Source organism: Brachyistius frenatus, unplaced genomic scaffold (genome assembly GCF_029030835.1).
Source record: "Brachyistius frenatus isolate BFR_SWC_R1_liver_20210118 unplaced genomic scaffold, ASM2903083v1 Contig_76, whole genome shotgun sequence".
NCBI lineage: Eukaryota > Metazoa > Chordata > Actinopteri > Embiotocidae > Brachyistius > Brachyistius frenatus.
In genome coordinates, this window is record NW_027210675.1 from 1,920,460 (window position 1) to 1,947,166 (window position 26,707).

General features: G+C 42.7%; 1 protein-coding gene across 5 annotated transcripts in view; it reads left to right on the top strand.

Annotated features, from left to right (window-relative positions):
* enah (ENAH actin regulator) overlaps nt 1-26,707 on the top strand; it is a 125,291-nt gene that overhangs the window by 60,919 nt on the left and 37,665 nt on the right. For all 5 annotated transcript variants that reach the window (XM_069708576.1, XM_069708575.1, XM_069708574.1 and 2 more), the window contains exons 2-3: nt 2,647-2,812; nt 8,232-8,409. In XM_069708576.1, the coding sequence (XP_069564677.1) occupies nt 2,647-2,812; nt 8,232-8,409 (344 nt within the window). The remainder of the gene's footprint in view (nt 1-2,646; nt 2,813-8,231; nt 8,410-26,707) is intronic.

Sequence of the window (26,707 nt, forward strand, 5' to 3'; positions counted from 1 at the left end):
TTTAAACTTTGAGTATAAAGACGTAAAGCAGTGACTGTGGGTGGGTTAACCACAGGAGCTGCTGCTCCAAGCCCCTCAGACAAATCAATGGCTATTTACCACGTATAATAGAGACGTAAGGGTTAATAATTGTGGAATATGTAAAAAAAAAAAAAAAAAAAAATCCTCAGCTATAGTAGCAAGTCATGAATTCATTATTTTGCCTTTGTTAGCAGATCCAGATTGTTTCCACTCACACAAGGAGCCAGTTGTGAGGTGTGAACTCTGTGATTTAAAAAACCCAAACAAGCTGTAGATTCAGTCGTACCGCAGGTTCATCAGCTGCTGTTCACAGTTCAACTTCATGTCATAATGAAGCACATTAGCAGAGGTGTGAAGGTGTTGGTGAAGGCTGCATGCGTGCAGATGGTTGGGTGCGTGTGTGTCCTTGAGTTTGTAACAATGAAGTGCACAACACACACAGGCGAGAGAAATGTTTCCGAGCTTTATCAAGAAGATCTTTTTTTGTTTTCCACAGAAGGCTATTTCAGACCGAGTGAGATGCATGCTGGGTAGCGATATTCAGGGAAGTGTTTTTGCTTCTCAGCTTTGACCCTCTGTTTTCATGCATTTCTAACTCTGACACAAACCTCCTGAAAACACAGGTCGTGTCTCAGAGGACGAGGGTCTGTCCTCTCGTCGCTCCCTCCGCACCTCCTTTTACTCCTTTATCACTCTCGTGTCTCAGAGAAATTTGTGCCTGTTATTTGATTTTTTTTTTTTTACACTTTCTGCTTCTCAATCTCTTCTCCCGTTTCCTTATTTTTCACCTTCTATCTGTTTCTCTCCGTGTATTCAGGTTGTGAATATGACACTCAAGTGGCTGAAGTGCTCTTTTCTCCCCTCTGTTGTTCTCTGCTATATTAGCTGTTCTGAAGAGAAGCCATGTCACGAGTGACATCCAGTCGTAGTGCGTCCACGGGTATCCTGTAGCACAAGAGGCACGCCACCAGGTTCATTGTATACATTTGACCTGGTTAGTTTCAGTTTCACATTTCATATTTCCAAGCATACTAAAGACATTTGGATGACGTACCTACTTCCTGTTGTATTCCCCCATGTAGTATTATGAGAGAAATTATTGATCAGCTTCATTTTGTTGCTGCTGTACTATTATTATTATTATTATTATTATTATTATTATTATTATTATTATTATGGCTTTGTGACTGGCACTTATTTTCCTCTCAGAAAAGAAGTCACAAGTTTCAGCATTTTTATGTGATTTTTGTTTTGTTTACATGAGATTTTTTGGAGAAATTCTTTTTCTTTCCCCACGTGCTACAGCGGCTCATCTTTAATTTTCTTCTTCTGATGTTTAACGGTTGATGATAGCTGTCCTCAACTTCCTGTGTTTGGTCCAAACCATCCAAAAAAACGGTTTTCATACTGCAAACAGATCCAGACCGAGACCACCTCTTTTGATTAAATGAAATGTTGCTCTTTAATCAGAACCGCGGTCCGAGTCACTTTTTACACCTGATATTTTAGTTCAGATCGAACTGAAAAGTCTGAAGGTCCAGACCAAACGAGACAGCTGTTAAAGCACTGTCCGTTTGGAGTTTTCAAGACATTTAGCAGCCGTGATGCTATGAGCATCCTGGGAAATGTAGGATCTAAACTTCTGCCGCTTTGAGTTTCACCTTTTATCTCAGGCCAAACTGACAGAAATTTAACATAAAGAATAAAATCTACATGCAACGGCTGATAAGACCCTTTTTGAAACAAATACAAACAACAACAACAACAACAACAAAAAATCGGATTAAACATTTTCATATTTAACCAATATTAATTAAAAAAAAAACTAACTTCTGTGTGTGTTCCCCTCTATGTGTTGTATGTGCAGTATATAGTCAGTGTGCACGACGTCAGAGGGTCGTCCAACTGAATGAGGAGTGAATCAGGGAGAGATGAACTGCAGCAGCAGGTGCAGCCTTCAGAGCACAAACTGCTGCCGGCTCTGTGGATGTGAAGCCGCTCGGCACTCCGTGTCTGCCTTCAAGTTTTCAGACCACATCTGTGTCTCTGCCTCACTCGTCGTCATTTTTACTCATGCACGTGTGCTCTTCTAAGAGAAGCCTGATTGGGGTTAAGTGGAAGGATGAGTGGAGTCAGTATGTTTATGACCATGTCAGACGCTAATAGAACGAGACACAGAGACACGGCGGATACATGACAGCATATTAAATACCACAAACTCAGCAGTGCCATTAAAAATGAAAATAAAAAGGCTTGTGTTGGTAGCCTGTGTGTTGGTAACTAGTTCAGTTAATTGGCATTCGTTTTACACGGCGTCTTTTTTGTGTGTAGCATCCTGAAAGATGCTGGCGTGCCTTTGTAATTACAGAAGCAGCCCTGGCAGAGCAGGTGGAGGTCTCTGTTGGCTGGTCTGTAGAGTTGCTGCATCACCATGACTTCTACACAACACGTATTCATTCTGAAGGTTTACTTCAAACAGGAAAACAAAGACCCAAAAGAAGGAAAGATTGTTAACTGTCTCTGTGTTTTTGTTGGAATGAATGTTCGACTCAGATTAGGTCTGTGTTTTTTGCAGCCAAATGATGTAACGTGATATTTCTCCCCTCGTGTCGTGTCTCCCTGCAGTGAACAGAGTATCTGCCAGGCGCGAGCCGCCGTCATGGTGTACGACGATGCCAACAAGAAGTGGGTCCCAGCTGGCGGCTCCACGGGCTTCAGCAGGGTCCACATCTACCACCACACGGGCAACAACGCCTTCCGCGTAGTGGGACGCAAGATCCAGGATCATCAGGTCAGTGGATGAGACGGGGCTGCACCCGAGCACACATAAAGCAGGCTGGACACATGGATTCTATGGACTCTATGTAACACTCGGTGCTGGATGAGCTGGACTCCGCTTTAATCTCCAGTAGAAACAGTCGTAGCGTGTGCTGTGAACACAGCTGTAGTGCTGCTGGACCTTCACTTTCCACCCCAGGTTGTCCTGTTAAAGTGGATCCAAACTCAACACCTTCCAATAAAAGCCAGAAAGACAAACCTGTTCTGTGAAGGAAAGTGTTGTAACTGAAACCAAACAACCACACTTCAGATGAGGGGTCCGAAACACCCGTTGAAGTATGACATAATGAATTAAAGTGATAGCTATATATTGAACATTATTTACTGTTGTATGTAAACATGCCACTACAGGAACAATGCTTACTCAAACTTAGAAATGAGGCACAACTAAACTGTGCACACCTTACAGGTGTGCGCTGGCCCTTTAAGAAATAAGCTAACTTCTGGCTTTAAGTTTATAAAGGCTGTTACATCTAAGACAAGGATGGCAGTTACCAAATATGACTTTTTCCTGTGATGACAACATATGACGAAGTAGCTACAGAATCTATGTGGTATTCATGTGTGATTCATGCTTGCAGCTAGTCAGCTCATCAGTCTTCACAGGATTGACAAAGGGGTCAGGTTAGAATTTGAAGGTGTCAGCAGGCGTGAGGGGCGGAGCCATGCCGGGTCCCATTGAGATGTTCCTTGTATATTTGCAGTTTTATCTTTTTCAAAGGACTGTCTTCCAGTCAGTTTGGAGAAAAATGTGTGTTTTGTTTCTGTGTGCTTGTTAAAGGACAGTTTCCTCACACTCTGTACAGGAACTTTGCCATTGTGCAAAAAAATGACATTCGTGATGGAAAACTGACGTGATAGCAGGAGGGATTGACACCATTCAAATCATACAGAAACACACGCAGGCATGCAGACACACTGGCTGAACCGGTTTCCTGAGACCTGAACTGTTTTCTTCTTTACTCTCCAACTCCTTTAAATCATGCCGATGTCAGCACATCCCACTGCCTGCTCAGCTCTTATTCACAAGAACACACAAGCGTCATGCACGAAGGCCGCACGCACACAAGCGTTCATGTATAAACACACGGATTCATGCACACGCAGTAGAATCCTGAAACATGGGAGCAGGAAGAAGCTCAGAGGAGCTGGTTCAGCTCACAGCTGTGTGCAAACTTTTGGACGTCCCTGGTTTGATTACATGTTTCTGAAGTGAAACAAAACCCATTAAGAACAAACCTGCTACCAAAAACATCAGAGATGGTGAAGGACTGAAGGAGTGTTCAGTCATCAGTGGATCGATACACAAACTTCACCTTTAAATACACCAAGAGGCTGCTGGAACAGACGAGGACTACACACACACACACACACACACACACACACACACACACACACACACACACACACACACACACACACACACACACACACACACACACACTCACACACACACACCGCGCACTCACACACACACACACACACACACAGTCACACGCTCACACTCACACACGCACACACACGTGCACACACACACACACACAGTCTCACACACACACACACACGCACGCACGCACACACACACAGTCACACACTCACACACACACACACACAGTCACACACACACACACACACACACACACACACACACACACACACACACACACACACACACACACACACACACACACACTCCTACACTCCCACACGCACAGCTATTTGCAAGTAAACAGATTGGATTTGTTGTGTGCAGACATCACCAACTCACCTGCGTGGGTTGCTATGGAAACAACGTACCGTCAGCTACGCTGGTGACACGGCTTCCAAACACAGAAGCGTTAGCGGACAGTTTTATTTCGGCTTCTGTTCATGGACTGTTGGTGTCGTCGTCCTCCACAGCGGCAAAATCTACACTTTCTGCTCGCACTCCGTTTGCGGCAGCGTAGATTCTGTTCACTCTGTCGCTCTGAACATGATGTCGTCACGTTGCGAATGGCGATCCGAGTCTGTCCGGACTGAGACGCATTGGCAGGAATCCGATTGGAATCGCATTTCAAACCTCCAAAAAATGTGGTTTGGATCCAGATCGCCAAAATCGCATTTCATGTGGTTTTTAGCTGTTCAGACTTTAAAAAAAATCAATCTGGATACGACACCGATCAGAAGACCCAAAGCGTGCGGATAAAACTAATTTAACGTCCAGTAATATGGAATCACTTTGATTTGATAAGAAACATTTCATTCGATCATTTTAATGTGAAGACCACATTTCCCACAAACCCCGTCACTTCTAGGTTTTCTGCTGGAGTTTGTTTTGGTGCTGAGAGGAGAACAACCGTGCTATTGGTTAGTTATTGGTGTTGATAAAGCGAGTTTTGTCGAACAAGACGACTATATGACGAAATTCTTTCAGCACAGCTTCTGTTGACAAACTTTTTTGTGGAAAAATTGCAGGAATTAGAAAAATAAATTACAAGCGCATGCAAATATAGCGACGATTGCTTAAGATTTTGCTCATTTTTTCCAATCTCAAGATGGCGATTTCCTGGAGGAAGTGGTATGATAACGGAAGTGTTAATATTCTCATTCAGATTCTGTTGTTATTTTGGCACATTTCATAATGCAGAACTAATAAAGATTACAAACACTTTGCTGCCGTGTGAAGCTTAAAGCAATGAAGTGCTGGTGTTGGTTGGTTCTCACTCGGGCTACAGGCTGAATGTTGCCGTGTGGCGCTGCGGTCATAAGACCAGTTTGTTTTTCTCACTGCCATTAACAATAAGCATGTAGTTACACTTCTCACATCGCTCTTATTACCCAGTAAATCCCTTCCTGTCACTGAGACATTACAATAACACAGATTATTTCTCTCCGAGTTCAAATAAATTCAGCCTGCCGGACCAAGTTTCCATGAACAGCTGATGGGTTAACAGGTGTTAGCGCTCCTGATGCTGATTATTGGCCAAAGCAATGTTTTGCCTTGTGGAGAAAGTCAGAGTTTTTTTTTTTTTTTTTTTTTATGGGGTGTCTCGGTACAGTTTAATCCTTCACTTTCAGCAAGAGGCTTCAGGAATCTGAACTCCGCGCAGGGCCTCGGAGATAAACTGTGAAGCAGCTCGTCACTGCTGGGGAACGTTTTCAATCCTCTCTTATTAGTTTGGACGAGATGATTGGGTGATTTTGAGATTAGACTGTATTACACATCTTTTCGGGGTGTTTCAGCTGCATCAGATGAACAGTCACAATAAGATGTTTGTGTATTTTGTACATCAACCCCAAACATTCACCGCTTACGATGCAGAGTAAGATCCTTTGATTAATACTGCGTTTCATTGTGCGTGTGAAGGGTTTAGAAGTGGAGAGAGGAGAATCTGCCGTCGTCTCTCGGATTGTGTGACCTTATTTGTCTCAATAATTCAGAGAAGAGTTGCTTCAGGCCTTACTGCTTGGCTCGGTGCCCGGGACACAATAAATCCCTGATGCCAGCATCAAATGCACCTTTTAACCAGGCAGTGAGCAGATCATAAAGTCTTTTCACGAGCAGGTAAAAGCACCCGTTTCTGTCCAGCCCACTGAGAGTGTCTGTTCTGTTTTGAAGGCATGTTGCTGGTCACAGTTTCTGTCCTCTGATCTCTGTGTTTCACAAACGGCGGAGGCAAACCTGTAATTGAAGTCGTGTGTGACGCGTCCACGTTTTAGAATTGACAGCGTTGTTGCAGCAACATCTCTATAAGTTTGGACAGATATGGACGTGAACTACAACTTGAGCAGCAGACAGGTCGGCGCTAATTAGGTTGCCACGAACACCGAAGGTGCGAAAACCCAATTGTTGTTCGTAAAATTATTTTTCTCGTCCCTTATTTTTCTCCACAAAGAACTGCATTTTTGGAGGTTTTATCATATTCAAACACTCGTGAAAGTTGGTACACACGTCTCTCCCGGTGAAAGATTTTGTATTCTAGTGGAGTCGCGAATGGGCGTGGCCAAATGGCTCGCTGGCGCCCCCTAAAGAGATGCCCCGGCGGCTACATTTACCTACGCGCTACAAAATCCGGTGGACACGTGTATCACACCTAGACGCACAAAAAAGTTACACTGCACCGTTACATCAACTCGACAGGAAGTCCACCATTTTGAATTTAGTCGCCATTTTGGGCGATTCACACGTTGTACTTTAACGAACTCCTCCTCGGGATTTTATTGGACCGACTTCATGTTGGGGATGAAAAGTTATCAAAAGAATTCGTTTTCGTCGATGCGTGTGCCCGTCACGTGGCGGCCATTTTGATTGTCTCGCCATGAAACTACAAGTTGCTTTAAATCTTATGTATATGGACCGACCTTCTCCAAACATCACAGGTATGATAACAGCCCCGCCCTGGATACACCTGTGTGATAATATTCGCTCATAGTCATAGCGCCCCTTGGTGGCAACTGGAAAATAAATATTTCATACTTTCACATGCTTCGTCGAGCTGCTTCATCACATGAACCTCAATTCAGGCAAGAATGGCCTTAACGTGGTCAATGATATATTGAGAATCCTGTGCGTTATTGTCAAAAGGCGTCGCCACGGTGATGCGTCAAACTTTGATGTTTCGCCACGACACATGAAGTTGATGTTTAAGGTCAAAGGATGCTTGAAACCTCGTGAAACGCAGCACATACATCCGGCGTGGTGAGACGATACATATAATGTGTTTTTCGAGTGGGCGTGGCCAAATGGCTTGCTAGCGCCCCCTAAACTGCAGCGACGGTACCTCGTCTCACATACATGCACCAAATTCGTTGGACTGGTGTATCACACCGAGATGTACCGAAAAGTCTCTTGGCATTGTGAATTTGTTTTTGTTGATCGGTGTGCCCGTGGCGTGGTGGCCATTTTGAGCGTCTCGCCATGAAACTGCAAGTGACTCAAATTTTGTTATACATATTCTGATCTTCCTCAAACCATACATCTTTGATAACAGTCCCACCCTGAAGACACCTGTATGGTAATATTCATTCATAGTTGTAGCGCCCCCTGCTGGACACAGGAAACGAGACAAAAATTGCAACTTTAAGCGGGGATATGCGGTCCCTCGCGTGGTGCACGTCAGAGAGCCAGCGGCCATGAACCGCCGGATCCCCAACGCGCACTGCGCGAGGGCCTGCATATCACTACTTCCAGTTTTAATTGTAGTTTATTATTTAAAGGCTTCATCCGACTCTTTTGCCCCAAATGTTTTTTTTTTAAATAAAAGAGTTCAGGTTGAAACGCGCTCATTTTATTGGTTATCGTGTTGCTCTGGTATGTAAATTGCATTGACGATCATTGATTTCTTCTCTTCTCCCTGTTCCTTCTCTCCACTGACCGTCGTGGACGTCTGCAGGTGGTGATCAACTGTGCCATTCCCAAGGGGCTGAAGTACAACCAGGCCACGCAGACCTTCCATCAGTGGCGCGATGCCCGACAGGTCTACGGCCTCAACTTCGGCAGCAAGGAGGACGCCAACGTCTTTGCCAGCGCCATGATGCACGCGCTGGAGGTGCTCAACTCCCAGGACACAGGTAAGAACTGCTCACACTGTCTGAGCTGTTCAACAGAACTTCAACAGCGGCTCAAAGCTCTTCATCCACCAGAGATGTGTTCATCTGCCATGTTCAGCAGTTTTACCCAAATTCAATTTCTTTGACATTTTCATGAATATTGAATAGAATGTAATTCCTTCTGTTATGGGCACATGATCAGATCCCGCTGTAACTCTACACGGATGGATGTGTTAAAAGTTTCCTTCGATTCGTTATCAAGTATTCATTCTTCTGGGTATCAACCGTTTCCCTTTTGAAGTCCAGCATTCAAACTAAAATGTTGAACGTAGTAAAAATGAAACCTTTTTAGCGTCAGCGCATTTGCGTCGTCTTTGTACTTTAGCATGCTAATGTCAGCGTCGCAGAGCTGCTAGCATGCCGTAAGCACCCAGTCCTGTTTCTTTTCTTGCTGTAAAACGTTTTTAGACTCAATATTTCTTTAATCTGAATTTTACATATATTTTCTATAATGTTTAAATGCATGGATGTCTCCATGACTCATTCATTTATTTATAAAACTTCATTGGAGCTCTGGTCGATGGTGTTTCAGCTCTTTATGATGTCAGTTTTCTCTGGAATAAAACAAAGAAGAGCATATAGAAGTCCCGACCTCCATGAGACTGGAACAAAGTACCTTTATGAACTGAATTCATCAGTTTTTCATTTTATCACGTGAGATATGTGCTGTTGATATTGTTTGATTGGGTTCATTATAATTCTTACTGACCACATGTCACATCGTGTATTAGAGGTACAATTGTGTAATTTGTCTATTGTGTTTGTTCTGTGTTGTGTACATCATGTAATCTTGCAGGATGCAGCTGTACACAACATAGATTTCCCTGAGAGGCAGTAAAGTAGATCACGTTTCATCTGTGGACAGATGAAGCTGCTCTTCCAGCAGGTTTCTGTGTTCTGTGTCTTCATGTGATCCCAGACTGACTGATGATGTTGAGGGCTCAGTGGGGACAGACCATCTGTTGCAGGACTGTGGACCTTTAAATGAACCACAGATTCATCCGACACCTTCCTGATGAGACTTAGTGATGGATCTAATCAGTGCTTACAACCTTTTTACAGTACTGCACATATACATACATTATATTTCTTAATAGCAACAGTGATCAGAACCATGACATGTTTTCAGATTCATCCATTTTTTCCACACCTCAACATCCACTACAGATCGCACTGATTTACACTGACAACAGCTTCTGAATAGAAAAGACAGAAGCATCACATCATTTAGTATTTAGAATATCCATGTTGTAGTCCAGCTCTCCAAAACAGAAAGAAGAGCAATTCTTACAGCCCAACACGAAGGTCAGGCCATGTTTTTGATATATATATATATATATATATATACAGTGAAGTGAAAAAGTGTTTGCCCCCTTCCTGATTTCCAATTTTTTTGCATGTCTGTCACACTTAAATGTTTCAGATCATCAAACAAATTTAAATATTAGTCAAAGATAACACAAGTAAACACAAAATGCAGTTTTTAAATGAAGGTTTTTATTATTAAGGGAGAAAAAAAATCCAAACCCACATGGCCCTGTGTGAAAAAGTGTTTGCCCCCTCCTGTTAAAACATAACTTAACTGTGGTTTATCACACCTGAGTTCAATTTCTCCAGCCACACCCAGGCCTGATTACTGCCACACCTGTTCTCAATCAAGAAATCACTTAAATAGGACCTGCCTGACAAAGTGAAGTAGACCAAAAGATCCTCAAAAGCAAGACATCATGCCGAGATCCAAAGAAATTCAGGAACAAATGAGAAAGAAAGTAATTGAGATCTATCAGTCTGGAAAAGGTTATAAAACCATTTCTAAAGCTTTGGGACTCCAGTGAACCACAGTGAGAGCCATTATCCACAAATGGAGAAAAACATGGAACAGTGGTGAACCTTCCCAGGAGTGGCCGACCGACCAAAATTACCCCGAGAGCGCAGTGACGACTCATCCGAGAGGTCACAAAAGATCCCACGACAACATCCAAAGAACTGCAGGCCTCACTTGCCTCAGTTCAGGTCAGTGTTCATGACTCCACCATAAGAAAGAGACTCGGCAAAAATGGCTGCATGGCAGAGTTCCAAGACCAAAACCACCGCTGAGCAAAAAGAACATTAAGGCTCGTCTCATTTTTGCCAGAAAACATCTCGATGATCCCCAAGACTTTTGGGAAAATACTCTGTGGACTGACGAGACAAAAGTTGAACTTTTTGAAAGGTGTGTGTCCCATTACATCTGGCGTAAAAGTAACACCGCATTTCAGAAAAAGAACATCATATTAACAGTAAAATATGGTGGTGGTAGTGTGATGGTCTGGGGCTGTTCTGCTGCTTCAGGACCTGGAAGACTTGCTGTGATAAATGGAACCATGAATTCTACTGTCTACCAAAAAAATCCTGAAGGAGAATGTCCGGCCATCTGTTTGTGACCTCAAGCTGAAGCCAACTTGGGTTCTGCAGCAGGACAATGATCCAAAACACACCAGCAAGTCCACCTCTGAATGGCTGAAGAAAAACAAAATGAAGACTTTGGAGTGGCCTAGTCAAAGTCCTGACCTGAATCCTATTGAGATGCTGTGGCATGACCTTAAAAAGGCGGTTGGTGCTGGAAAACCCTCCAATGTGGCTGAATTACAACAACTCTGCAAAGATGAGTGAGCCAAAATTCCTCCATAGCTGTAAAAGACTCATTGCAAGTTATCGCAAACGCTTGATTGCAGTTATTGCTGCTAAGGGTGGCCCAACCAGTTATTAGGTTTAAGGGGCAAACATTTTTTCACACAGGGCCATGTGGGTTTGGATTTTTGTTCTCCCTTAATAATAAAAACCTTCATTTAAAAACTGCATTTTGTGTTTACTTGTGTTATCTTTGACTAATATTTAAATTTGTTTGATGATCTGAAACATTTAAGTGTGACAAACATGCAAAAAAATAAGAAATCAGGAAAGGGGCAAACACTTTTTCACACCACTGTACATCTACATTTATAGATCTAGATTCATACATCTACATATATACATTTACATTTATACATCTACATTTATACATCTACCTATGTACATCACATTTATACATTTACATATATCCATCTACATTTATACATCTACATATATACATCTGTACATCTACATATATACATTTACATTTATACATCTACATATATACATCTACACATATACATCTATACATCTACATTTATTAATCTACATTGATACATCTTCTAACTGGATACAGAATATCCCTGTGCTTTGAGTTGCATACAGAAGCTTGAGAGAAGCGGCAGGGTTTCCTCTTTCACCCCACTTTTTGGCTTCTGTATTTCTGTCCCGACAGCTGCTTTCAGTGGCGCCTGTTTCAGTCCCCCCCCCCCGCCCCCCTCTCCGGGATTCACCCCCATCACTCAGTCTGTGGGGGGTAAAACTCTGCCACATGACAGAGCAGCAGCCGTTTGTTGCATGTGGTAATATGTGCTGCGTGAGTGACACACTGAAGCCTTTAACATGGTTTTAATGTCTCGGCTGTGATGTGGAACATTGTGGCTCGACGCCATTTTGACTTTACACGTTCCCGATAGAGTATTATGAAGGAAAACATGTTGAGTCGCATCTGTTTGACTTGTTCTGTGGTTCTGCCACCAGCACATGAACACACTGTTGTGATTTACAGTGTAATAGTCCTTTAAAGTGGCTGTCTGAGCTTTTATCTGAAGTGCTTTACAGCAGAGTAGAAATCCGTGTGGTGTTTCCCCTCTAAAGGACCGGATCAGTAATCAATACAGATGTAAATCACAGCACAGCAGCAGCCTGTGAGGACAAGACTAACTCCAGGATGAGCCGAGTAACAGCAGCTGCTCTTCAGGCTGAGACTACAGTTCCTATAGTCTTCACCCTACAGGCCTGATTTATACCGTGTTGCCGACATGCTCTTTACCTGAAGAACTCTTAACAACATTCACACATTAAAGGTACTTAAAGGGAAACGTTAAAAACCGACATGGAGAGAACTGTTTTATCTCTTCTCTTCTTTACTCGAGGAATGTCTCTCTTTTGTGGTGTAGTCCTGGTCTGACCTCTGCACCGGCACAAAAGAACTCCCTCTCCGAAAAAAAAATGCGTGTCCTACCCTGGACAGAAGAACATTTAGTGCAGGCTGACAGGAAAATCCCTTTCATCATAGAACTTTAACTCAGTTTTATTCAAATAGCACAAAATCACAACATTAGTCATCTTAGGGCCTGACGGAGTACAGCTGAAGTCATAGAACGTATCTGACGAACACAGAAAACTAATAAGTAGGAGCGACTTAAGCTAACAAAAAAACTCATGGAGTTGAATGGGAGTCTATGGAGCCGGAGGCTTTTTGGAGCCGACCTCTAGTGGCACTCGGTGGTATTGCAGCTTAAGACACTTCTGGATCGGAACCATTTTTCAGACCTGGAAGCTACGAACTCTTTTATAAACAGTCTGTGGGTCTTACAGACTCAAACCTGGAGTAGAGTCCTGGCTATGGACTCCCCCCTCCCCCCCAACCCGCCTCCTTACTTGGACTTTATCACTTTTGCACTTTTTGTCAAATGACAGTTGCCACATGACCCTCATCACATGACCAGCTTCTTTGACCCCGGTTATACATACATGTACTTTTCATGCCCAGGTGAGGCAAAACGTGACGCTGATACCATATTTTCTGGTGGGCCAACTACACAGTTCAGTATATGTACACAGTGAGTATGTGTACATGGTGAGAATGTGTACACAGTGAGTATGTGTAAATGGTGAGTATGTGTAAACGATGAGTATGTGTAAACGATGAGTATGTGTAAACGGTGAGTATATGTACAAGGTGAGTATGTGTACACAGTGAATATTGTAAACAGTGAGTATTTGTACACAGTGAATATTGTAAACAGTGAGTATTATAAACACTGAGCATTGTAAATAGTGAGTATTGTAAACAGTGAGCATTGTAAACAGTGAGTATTGTAAACAGTGAATATTGTAAACTGTGAGCATTGTAAACAGTGAGCATTGTAAACAGTGAGTATTGTAAACAGTGAGTATTGTAAACAGTGAGCATTGTAAACAGTGAATATTGTAAACACTGAGCATTGTAAACACTGAGCATTGTAAACACTGGTAAACAGTGAGCATTGTAAACTGTGATCATTGTAAACAGTGAGTATTGTAAACAGTGGGCATTGTAAACAGTGGGCATTGTAAACAGTGAGTATTGTAAACAGTGAGTATTGTAAACAGTGAGTATTGTAAACACTGGTAAACAGTGAGCTTTGTAAACAGTGAGCATTGTAAACAGTGAGTATTGTAAAGAGTGAAACCACCACTCTGGTCCGTCGTCATCTCGTCCAGCACCAATGTAAGCTGCATCTTCACCTCGTTGTTTTCAAGTCAGAACCAGACTAATCAGGAAATGAAAGCGTTGATGCGCCCTCGCCAGACGAGCTGACTCCAATCCTCTGGTCTGTTTGTTTGAGCTACGCTCCGACTTGGCAGAAGCTGGTCTCCACAGAGACTTGTGAAAAGTTGCTAACTGGGGATCATCATTTATTTTAAGTCTTTATTGTCGCTGCCAGCTGTTTGCCATGTGGCTCCGGATCCTGTGAAAGCTTTGTTGGGGAGGAGGGGCTAAAACCTGAGAGAGCTGGAGGTGCAGGGAGATAGAGACCCACATCCAATCCAAACACACACACACACACACACACACACACACACACACACACACACACACACACACACACACACACACACACACACACACACACACACACACACACACACACAGGAGTTTGTTTTTGCAGATCATGGGGGTGAGAGGATGGGATAAACATTTAGGGGAACTCAGACGTCCACCAGCTTCCTTGTGTATTTTCTGACTGCTGGTGCAAATTCAAATATTCTCTGGTTTCTGCTACTTATGTATGATTTACTGCGTTCTTTGGACTTGTTGGACTAAATACACAGTTTGAAGATGTCACTTTGGCCTATTGGAGACTGATGGGTGTTGTTTTCATAAAAAACAATACAGTTTCTCCCATAAAACATCAGATCACTACTTGATATCAGCCAATACTCTTAAAGAGAGAAGTTCATCCCTTAAATCACACAAAAATGTTTTCCACTGCTGCCTCATTGTAGTGATCATTAATGTTCAAAAATCCGTGTGTGTGTGTGTGTGTGTGTGTGTGTGTGTGTGTGTGTGTGTGTGTGTGTGTGTGTGTGTGTGTGTGTGTGTGTGTGTGTGTGTGTGTGTGTGTGTGTGTACACACACTTAAATGCGGAACCATTCTGCATTCTGTCCCATGAGCCTCGGACACATTTCAGCCGGAAGCAAGGCCTCCATGTAAAATCGTCCAGATTGGCTGCAGTGCTGCTCTGTAAATTAATTGGTTGAGCTGCACTCTGGTTGTCATGTAGCAACAGTGTAGAGAGGCTGGAGGGAGGACTGACCACGGTTACCATGGTCTCCTGATCTTTGAAAGAGAGACAAGTTTAATTGCATTTCCAAATAGGATGTGGTGTGTTTGTGTGTGTTGATCGATTCAAGTGTGCGATACAAGTGAGTTTACAAAAAAAAAAAAAAAGAAATGCCATAAAGGAAATTATTGTGACACTAACAGAAGCCATTAGTGGAGTGACATGAGGGCTTTCGGCCTTTGTGGGTTTTTTTGCCTGTGGTGCAGTCAGGTTACAGCTATCGGTGGGTGGGACGTAGTATCATAAGGTTTCCAAACAGATTGGTCAGATCCACCGCTGGCTCCTCCCCCAGCTCGTCCAAATATGGTCACTTCCTGCTCCAAACCGCTCCGAACTGTGACAGACAGAATCTGAACTGGAGGTTCATAACGTTCACAAACCAACGGGTTCTGATGAACAATTACAACTAAAATAAAAATACAAACAAAAATCTAACGAGTGAGTGCTGAGGGAATCTGAGCAGTCCAAAAACACATCCTGAGCATATTTATGTCTAAACAGTAGCCTGGTTCCCCAAATCAGCAATTCAGATACATCAGCTGATCAAACTAACCAATCAGAGCTTTGCAGAAAGCAGATAATACCAGAAAAAGACGACATTCATTGAAGATGTCATTTAGTAAGTGAATTATTATTATTGAGACGTAACATTTAGATTGATTGATTGGTAAAAAGTATAAATCCACTGTGACGTCACCTGCTGCTTTGCTGCTGCGTTTTGAAGCCTGGGATCGGACATTTTGGCCGACGCCATCTTGGTTTTTTTTAGAGCCAGAAGTGACTATATTTGGACCAGCTGGGGAGTAGAGAAGGGTGGACCTGACTGAGAACCTGAATTCATTATGCCCCGCCCACCTCTACCTGAAACCTGACAGCGCCCCAGGCATGTCAATCAAACAGACAAGCCCCAAAATATACCTTCTTTGAGGCCTAATTTCTAATCAATGGTGGAATTATTTTCACTAAGACCACCAGAAGGACTGAAAGTAGCTCATGACACCATAATGACTTCAAGACAAATTGTTTTGACTTAGTATTTCATTAAAGAAGTTGAGGCTTTTTGAATCAAAGTCTGTTGGAGCATGATGGTTTTTGAACACAGCCACTAGTGGTCTTTAGTGGTATTGCAATTTAAAGCACCTTTTTATCGGCTTCACTTATCAGATCCAGACACTGAGGCATTCTTTAAGTCTGTGATTTATACGACCTTCATCATTTTTTGTCTTGTTTGAGATCCACTGGACGACACCAAACATCTGCAACGTGGGAGGACACGCGCTCATGGAAAACATGCATTGATGCAAGTTTTTTTAGTGGCAAGATCATTATGACTGCAAAGAACACCAACCAAACCCAAAACCTCCCCAACTTTTCCAAAACTCACTAGGAAGTAAACAAAACACTTGAGAGTTAAACAGCCAGTGACCAAAAGCATAACTCTGCCTGTCATCACACGTCCACAGACACCACAGGACGAGTCCCACTAACATGTTTCCGTTCTTCAGTCACGGCTAATCACCCTCCACGTGTGCCAAATCTCCAGTCATTGCTTTCCCACAATTCAGTTGTGCTTTTATCCTTCATACTGATTTCCGGCTCTAAATTGATGTCGCATAACCGGGACTCATAAATGTACCACCAGATAGCAATGATGAGGTTTCATGAGGATGTGCCGGAAAGTAAAATATTTTTTATTATTGGTAATTGAGTTCCCAGACAACGTTCAGCACTTCCCGAGTAGACAGGAATAATTACTGAGCCATCTCATCTGCTATGTCATTATATGAATAACAAATAGCATCACTCAAACATGCTAAAAACATTGTCCAAGTAATTTTTTTTCCTATAAAACTCCAAGTTATAGAAGTCAAACCAAACCCCACATTCCTGCATGCATCACATGCCGCTGACCATAACAGTCTCCTTAAGGCCGAGGCAGGCGTCAGGAAATCTCTGACGCTTGAAATATCTCAATAAAAGAGAGTTATTTACCAGTGGAACACTCACTTCGTTTCGTCTGAAAAATAATCTGCTGCTGTCTCTTGTAATTTCGTGCTGACAAAATGAGCCCGTTCACAGTTTAGAGTGCCTGCTGCCAGTTCTGAAGGATCTCAGACTGGTTTCACCACAGAATGCTGATGAGGCAGATGTGTGAAGAGTTGCCTCCTCCTGTGCTGCTTTCCTCCTTCCTCCCCTCTCATTTCCTCCCAGTTCATTTAAAAAAATATATATATTATTGAAGTTTTCATTGAAGAGAAGGAGACGATGGAAAGCTCCATCTAACTGCAGTGCTCCTCTTCTTTGTTGCTGCCTGGTTGTGTATTTGCTTGGTTTCTTGTTGCTGCCTTTAGCTGGTGAATTGATGACGAGTCTTTCAGAAATATATAATTCATGGTAGTATTGGTTTTGTGTGTCTAAGAGGTGCTCCTGGGTGAGGAGGCAGCTCAACAGGAACATCTAATCAGGTTGTTTTTCTCTGCCTTTATCTCTGTCTGATGACTCAAATGCAGCCATGAGCTCGGGACAATTTGGATGCATTCGGATATAAGAGGGTAGATCAATAGCAGGAAAGGCACAAATTCTGTTGCTTGATCATCGTTAGTTCATGTGGACATGACCAGAGAACACACATCAAGGTTTGGATCAAACTCTGGAAATCGGCAACGGACAGTCTTACAATGCTGAAGGACGACTGCAGCGATGAAGCGATGAGCCTGGAGACGTCTTGGTGACATTCGTGTTTCCGAGTGGCAGAACGTCATTGTCCAGAACTGAAAAAGACAAATCAGGTCAGACGTGTAGGATTTCTTTGACACTCATGCGCCGTGAATCCATCGGCGGGAGGATGACGGAGTCCTGCTGTGACCTTCTGAGGCGTCTGATGAGAAATGTGAGTGCAGATAAGCTGAAATGTGGCGTGACGGTTCTCCAACATGACAGTGTGCTCCCTCACAGCGCAATCAAAAAGCTCCAGTTTCTACCCACAACAATACGATCGTAGCTCCTCGCTGGATTTGGCTCCCTGACGCTTCTTTCTCTTCCCCAGAAATTTGTCACAAACTCTGATGTTTGCTTTCTGCAAAATTTCCAGGTGCGTAAAGCCTCGCCGACGCAGCCAGAACACTGCTGACAGAAACGTGTGGAACTCAGGAACTGACGGTGATGAAGCGATGAAATGTGCAGCAGTTGCTCATCAGGGTTGCACCTTTCTCCTGCTCCGCACACGTGAATGTGCAGCGGTCTCGGAACATATTGATCTATCCTCGTATAAAAGGACAACGCCAAAATTCAATCTCTTTTATCTTTTTGTCTACGTCCCGGCCTGAGGCTCGCTGGCCTTCATCTCATTCACCATCCACAGCCTCTGATGGAGCTAAAATAACTCCGTTTTAACTTTAAGGCTGCCTTTTTTTCAGTCTTTCCAAACAAAGTTTTGGCCACGTGTCTGTTTGCGTTGCACTGCAGTAACTGGAGGCTTGTGTGTTTCCAGCTGGCTGGTTAGCGTCTACCGTTTAGCGGATATTGTTGAATTTTGCGGAGGTGAAAGCGAAGCGCTTGGCCTCTGCTCCACAGGCTTTTAATAGCAGGGCAACGTGGCGGTCACCTTTTTATGAAAGTTAAAAGATACTAAACGTGCTCCAGTGAAGGAGAGGGACAGGATACACACTTCCATGCTCGATATTAATAATAATATCACATCCAAATCGCACACCCTCGTGTCCTCAGCAGCGCACCGAGCGAGTTTGAAGGAGGTGGGACGAACGGATGTGGAGAAATGTGAAGGACAAACAGACAGACAGAGATTTCTGAAATTATACAGAGAGATTGTTGCAGGTCAGTTGTCTTTTGATCAACCAATTTATTAATAGTTAATAGTTTACCAAGCCTTAAAGACATAGTTGTAGATAGTTGTGACCCAGTTGTTGTTTGTCCTAGTGATGGAGAATAGCTCATGTCTGCTAACTCTGTGAATACACAGTGTTTACTGGAAACCTTCTAGGGTGTCTGAAAAGCCACTTGTTGCTGGGCAGATCTGAAACTATTACAAGGTCATGTTTCAAGTTGAGTCACTCTGACATATGATCTGACACTGGTTTCAAGACCAACCCTGCCGTGTCACTCATCTTCTGACATGGCAGTTGGGGTTGGAGTCACGTGTCTGGCAGTCATCCGCCCGGCTGTGATGGAGATGTGGAGCTGGTCAGAGGTGTAGGTGTCCTTATCCCACTGCCCTGCCAGACATTCTGACTCCCATGAGCCCCGAAATAATCCCTCAACACAGAGGACACACCGAAGGAATCGGAGATGGACACAAAAACAGATGGAGGCTGCTCAACTCTGCAGCAACTTGTATCTCCTGCAAATCTGTGTGTAATAGGATCCAGAGCTAATTTACATATTCATGAATGTACTTTGATGAAGTCAGATAGATAGATAGATAGATAGATAGATAGATAGATAGATAGATAGATAGATAGATAGATAGTTAGATAGTTAGATAGTTAGATAGTTAGTTACTTTATTAATCCCACAAGGGGAATTTTTTTTTGCTACAGCAGCATTTATAGATACAGGAAAGCAATAAAACAACAGTAAAATATTAAATATAAAAATGCACAGTATATACAATATATGCACAGTATATACAATAAGTCAGAGGTTTGGTGGTGATACTAATCCTGTGCGAGTCAAACTCTTGGTAATTATATTGCTTTTCTAAATCAAGGAGGAACAGGGTTTTTTTTAAATCATGACCTCAAACAGCTTCACTCAAGGGAAAACGTTTCATCATCCAGAAGTCCAATTCTAACTCATAAATTATATAATAAGGCTCCCAAAGGTCCTGGTTCTTTAGAATTTTATGAAGTATTTTCAAAAAAATTGATGGATGTCCTCAAATTGTAGAAATACTTTCTTCTTAATCAAAGTCCAGTTTCAAAACTCATCAGCGTGCAACAGGAGCACCCGTTTTAAAGAAGATGCTACAAGACATAAGGATGTGACTCGCCATCAAACTTTGAGTCCTTGAATCCCTCCAAACGAGACCTTCAAGGTCATTAGATGTGACAATAGAGAGTCGTGTGAGTTTGTAGGATCAGCCATCAAATAAGGTTAAAGTCCAGGTTTATGGTACTGAGATCATGGACGAGGTTAACAGAGGAAAGGGTGTGTTCACAGAGGACAGAGTAAGAGAGATAACAGCTGATGGAGAGAGCTGGAGGCCAGAAAGAGAATTTAAGTCTACGTGTGCCAGATAGCCCATTTTCCAGTAGGCCATCTAACATAATGGTTATTGATGGAAGAATCTTAATCAGACCTTCCAAGAACCATTTCACCTTCTTCTCCCGAAAACACTGGCATCAGCAGGAAGCCTGAAGCAGCAGGACGGCCATTAGGCAGGCACATTCCCAACTCCGTTACGAAGGCATATTTATTTCTTAATTAATTATCTTAATTCTGCCGACAATCAGACAATATTCAGAGAACTGCCGCGCTGCCAGGAGACAGTATTCAGCCAAAAACAGCCCATGAGAGAAGCAATTTTTTTTTAAATGTTACATCACAATGACCTTTTTAAAAGATACAATTTCGACAAAAATGGACTTGATGTGAGATGAAGAGGAGAATATGTGTCCCTGAACTTCTCTTACTCTTAGAAGCACTGCACACTACAAGCCTGAGCAGTGATAGTGGATCATAATGTGTGTTTGAATACACTTATGTGTCATGCAGTGAGCAAAAAACACCCAGAACCTGCTGTTCAGAAATAACAGTATAAATGGTCAAAAAGTGGTGAAAGAGAGGATTTGATGATGTTGGTGGAGATGTGGACGCCAGCCAGCGGATGTGTTAAATACAAAACATTACATGCAACATGTGCCTTGGTAAAATGATGGAGTTGGACAGGGCTGGAAGCATAAAGTGGTGTATTTGTAAATATCACTATGAAATGTTTGGTTCAGAATTTTGTCCTCCCATGAAAACAAGCCAATGTTGTTTGTGCAAGCATCTTTTTATGGCCCAATTCTGTTTCATTGTGATGCCCTTTAGTGACCATAGTGGTAATGATGGGGTCCTTCTCACGGCTGGTATATATATATATATGACACAACAGTACTGGTGCCAAAAGCAAGTATATGTATATAGAGTATTTAGGCTCAGCTTGCTTGGAAACCTTTTTGGAAGTGATAACAAAACAAAGTATCAGGTACTATCCACAACCTTTGCCTGATGAAAAACCCAGGAAAGGCAGGTAGAGTTGAGCGGAGCCGGTACCGGCAGTGGAAGAGGCCATAAAGTCTGCAGAGGGAGGAGGTGGATGGATGGGTCAACCAAACATTGGACTTCAGACCAAGTGTCAGCATTACTTTGAACTTTTACCGTTCCCTAAACTGTTTTAAAAAAAAAATTGTAATCATGAAAACAGATTTCCTCTCTTTTAACCCAAACTCTTTATCCAAACCTCACCAAGTTGGCTTTGTGTCCTAATCTGAAGAAACAGAATCAAATGTACTAAATTGTGCTCTTTTTTAATTGTTTTCAGAGTAAAGTAGGTGCAATAAAAAGTTTTAATTCCATTTTTAATCCAGGATTTCTGAGAGGCTTAAAATGAATAGTCCAAATGTCGTAAAGTTTAATTGAGCAGGATTCTTCTGTCGACCAGGTATCATTTCCTGGTCATGTATAGGCGAGTTGTTGCTAGCGATGCTGTGTTTTACCTGACAACAGATGCTAGAGGATGACATCAAGAACTATATGAGGATTTCACAATGTGTACGTCATCCTGCTAGTGAAGCTTCTACTCTAAATACAGCTGGACGTCCACTTGCAGTCCACTTGACATTGACAGAGTGAAGACGGTTGGAATGTTTTCCACATATTTTCTCTGGAGTCCGTCTGTGATCGCATCGGTTCAGTCTGAGTGTCGCATCCAATACGTCCCCCATATGCTGCACGGCGCTGTGGATCAAAGGTTCCACCAACCGGAGGAAGTGCTGCAGGTTTTATTTATAACCTGTGTGATGTTTACGTGGTTGATGGATGAACATGCGTGTGGAGGAATGGATGAACACGTCCTCATTTTTTTTATACCTATTCAAAGTAAAGTCTGAAGAGGTGTGTTTTTAGTTTGCGGCGGAAGATGTTCAAACTTTCTGCTGTCCTGATGTCGGTGGGGAGCTCATTCTACCATTTAGGAGCCAGGACAGAGGAGAAGGAGGAGCGGAGTGAACGGGCTGGGATGTAAGGTTGGACCATGTCCTGGATGTAGAGGAGGAGGAGGAGGAGGAGCGGAGTGAACGGGCTGGGATGTAAGGTTGGACCATGTCCTGGATGTAGACTGGACCCAATCTGTTCGCAGCACGGTACGCAAGTACCAATGTTTTGAAACGGATGCGGAGGGAGGGAGTTACAGTAGTCTAGACGTGAGATGACCAGAGCCTGGATCAGAACCTGGACCAGAACCTGGACCAGAGCCTGGACCAGAACCTGGACCAGAACCTGCGCTGCCTTTTGAGTGAGAAGAGGACATATTCTCCTGATGTTGTACAACATGTATCTACTTCTTCTTCTTCTTCTTCTTCTACTACATGCTTCACTTTTTTATACAGTCTATGAGGGTGAGGCAGTCATGCAGCCAAAGTGTGTAGATACAGGTGTGTAAGAGAATGAGGGATGATGTGAACGGATGGGCAGAAGTGTAGTTGAAGTTTTAGAGAGAAACCCGAAGACATTCAGGCTTTTCTTTTCTAATTTGGGTGAAGCAACCTTTTTTTGGCTTCATGCTATTTCCTGTCATCTAAATGAATAATTTAGGTTTTCATTCATTGAAATGAAACATCAAACCACAGGATTTTAGCTTCTTTGCCCTCCACTGTCTCTCCCCCCCCTCCCCTCCTCACACACATACACTGGTAATGCTAGTGGGGGGAGCAGCGTTGTGTCCTTCTCTGTATCCAGTGAATGAATAATAGATTGGTTCCAGGAAGTAGAAGCAGCCCATCAGGTGGAGTCTCATCCACTGTTCGCCCTCCTCAACACTATTCTGCTCTCTTTCTCTTCCTGTTATGTTCCGTCACTTTGTTTTTTCCTCCTTCTTCTCCTGTCGGGCTCTCAGCCTCTCTCTCTGTCTACATCTTCAGCTCCTTCGCTCTCTCTCTCTCCTGCTCATGTTCATCCCTCCCTCTCCTCTCTCCTTTGTTTTCATCAACTATAATCTGTTGGAGAACACAAAGAGAAACCACACCCGGCGTTCAGCGTCAAGGTGCCCGTCAGGATATCAAGGCTTCACATTACAGAGGACAAAGAACTTGAGCGGCTGCTGCGGCAGAAGAACGCAAATATTCTGTTTTATTAAAAACAGTCAATTCTCTTTTTTAAATTTGTTTGGATGGTGGAACTTTATCTCTCCATCACTGTGATCGTTACAAACCTGCAGCGCTGTGGACGATGCAGAGCTCAGGCACAGGAAATTGAAAGAAGAAGCTCCAAAGATTCTGAGCCATGGTTTTGTACGTGACCTCCCAGGACTGTGCAAGAGGAGTCAGCGGCAGGGTGGTAGTTGGTCTGAGGCCCGGCAGCGGGTCCGATGGGGTCGACGGGTCCAACGGGGCCGACGGGTGCAACGGGGCCGACCCACTGTGGCGCTACGTTTGCTGCCAGAGGAGGCCGACACTGTCGCTGCCTTCATGTAGGTATAATAGACCTCTGTGGCTGTGTTGGTGTTTGTGCGTGTCCGTGGGAAAAGATGCTTCAAGATTTCAAAGTTGAAGTTTACTCAAGAAAAATATTTAACAATAATAATAGAAGTAGAAGGTGCTCATAGTTACTCCGGTAAAGTCTCTTTATGAACTGTTATCTTCTCGGTACTCCAGCTGAGGAGATGAATCATTGCAAACTCTTCTCTTGCCGGAGGTGTTTCAGAGACTGATAGTAATGTCCTGAAATACTGTTGGCGAGTCTGTCGGCTCTGAATCGTGGACTACCTCTCCTTAGCTTTGCTGTCTGCCTTCTCTTTTCCCTTTACCTCCCAGTCTCGTGTCAGATTGTGTTCTTGGAAGTGGGCCAAGCCTAAGTGCTGTTGTCTTGGGTCAGCGAATCACTTCAGATCTCTAAAGACTTTCCATTTGACATGAAAGGAAATGGACTGATTGTCTGTTTCGGGAAGTCAGTGTTGTGATGTCAACGTCTCAAATGTGAGATACCAAAAATGTCTCTTCTTTGTCGTTGAATAGTTCAGTAAGATTCTGTAATAGGAAGCATAGTCTAATACGAAAATGAGGCCTAAATGAACGTGTGACCCGGTGATTGACTTTTAAGTCCTTCCTCCTGAGAAGCTTTAGAGGCTGTCGTCCTGCTACGCTGCTGCCTGAGTCCTGTCATTAGCACATAAGCTCTATTAGAGCAGACAGTAACACAATTACACCCACAGGCAGCGGAAGATGGAGACCAGAGACCATGTCAGCAATTACACTCGCAGATATTGACTGCCGGTGGCCTCGGCTTAATTTGATAATATTTCAATTCAGCCTGCACAAGAAGGAAACCGTCAAGATGGTAATAAGATGAGATGATTGGGATAATCGGTACCGATATATGGTTATTTCTGTGTCCCCTGAAAACGTAGATAACACGTGATAACTGTACACGCTGTGGTTAAATGTCCACAATGTTGTCTTTCAGAGATCAAATTGTCACACTTGCTTTTAATTTGGCCTCCAAAGTATCTACGTGAATAGTTTCTAGGGTAAATTTGGTCCCTCTGTGTCAGCAGTAGTTTACAGCCCCGTTTTCAAAAAAGACGCGGTGTAAAATGTAAATAAAAAGAGTGTGATGATCATGTCGACTCATTTAATTGAAAATGGACCAAATATAACAAATCACATAGTGAAAAATATTTTTCTGAGAAATATATACTCATTTTGAATTTGATTCTAGCAACATATCTCCAAAAAGTTGGGACAGTGTCAACAAACGACTGGAACAGTTGTGTAATGCTAAAAAACAAAACACCTGGTGGAACATCTGACAACTCATGAGGTTACCATGGCAACAGATCAGTGACACGATTGGGTATAAAAAAGACTATTTCAGAGGCAGAGTCTCTCAGCAGTGAAGATGGGGAGAGGTTCACCACTCTGAAAGACTGTGTTGGAAAATAGTGCAACAATCTAAGAATAATGTTCCTCAACGTAAAACTACAAAGAATTAGTGGATTTCATCGTCTACGGTTCATAATATCATTAAAAGATTCAGAAAATCTGGAGAAATCTCTGAACACAAGGGACAAGGCTGGAAACCAATATTGGATGGTGGTGATCTTCGGGCCCTCAGGCAGCACTGCATTAAAAACACACTATTCTGGATTGGAAATCACTGCTTGGGCTCAGGAACACTTGTGAAAACCATTGTCTGAACACAGTTCACCGCTGCAGTGCAGGTTACAACTCTACCATGCAAAGGAGAAACCATGTATAAACATGTTGCAGAAACGCAGTCGCCTTCTCTGGGTTCATTTAAGATTGAGGCGAAGTGTAAAACAAATTAAAATTTGAAATTATTTTTGGAAGGACTGATTTATGAGACATGCAGTCAGTATATCCATCAATACAAGATTGTTTCTGATCAAAACAGTCAAACAGTGTCTGTTGAAAGTGCAGATGATGAAGTCTGTGTCACATACAGAGGCGTCATATGTATTCAGCTCACATCTTCAGTTTATCATTTTCTAATTCAGTTATTCAGAGTTGTACGCACTTTTTCTTGGCCGTGTGTGTGTGTTTGTAGCTCTTGTTATGACAGACAACTGACAAGTGTTGTCAGTGACTCACACCCCGACTCAATGGTCTCTAGTTAACACACACACACACACACACACACACACACACACACACACACACACACACACACACACACACACACACACACACACACACACACACACACACACACACACACACACAAGGCTGCACCTGGTGAATGCTCCACTGGTGCACATCCTCCCTTGGGGATATTTGCTGCTCAGGGGTTAAGAAAGCAGCTTCCATAAATATGAAACACTGACAGATACTCTTTGCAGACCCACTGTAGTGTGAAAATGAAAATGTTGAGAAAACTCAAAATGTCAAGGCCAAAAACTTAAACCTTTGAGTTTGATTAGAAGTGTGTATGATTAGACTTTTAGCTGAGAATTTTAAATTCTTGTGAGTTAAAGCAACTCTAATCTGTCTGCAGTATGAACTTCAAACTTGAAGCTCAGATTCTTGTTTTTCCATCATCTAATTTTCATATGAAACATTTTAAGCTAAATCTAATGCATGCTGGGTAATATATGGAAATACGCTGATATTATGTCTAAAGGAAAACCTTTTGGACATTTAATGAACTGAACTTGAGTTCTGAAAGTGATCATTAAACAATTTAAACTTGAAAAAGACAAAGTTAGACTAATAAAATATTTTTTTGATTAGATAGTAATTGTGAAATATTATAGTAGAAAGGATGAAGTAAACATGGAGTGAAAATTGTTTTTATTTTATTCAGTAGCGAAAAAGCGTGATGTAACAGAACTGATGAATCGCAGATTAAAAGTTACTGGGACCTTCTCCCTGTCATTTAAACAAAAGATGAGCTTTATTTGTTGGCACCATTTAAATTGTTTACCACACAAAACATGTATATATTGTTCAGCATTAATTGGACTATCCCAGATGTGCAAGCTACCCATGCTATGTGCAAAAATGCATCCCCACACCATCACGGGTGCTGGCTTTTG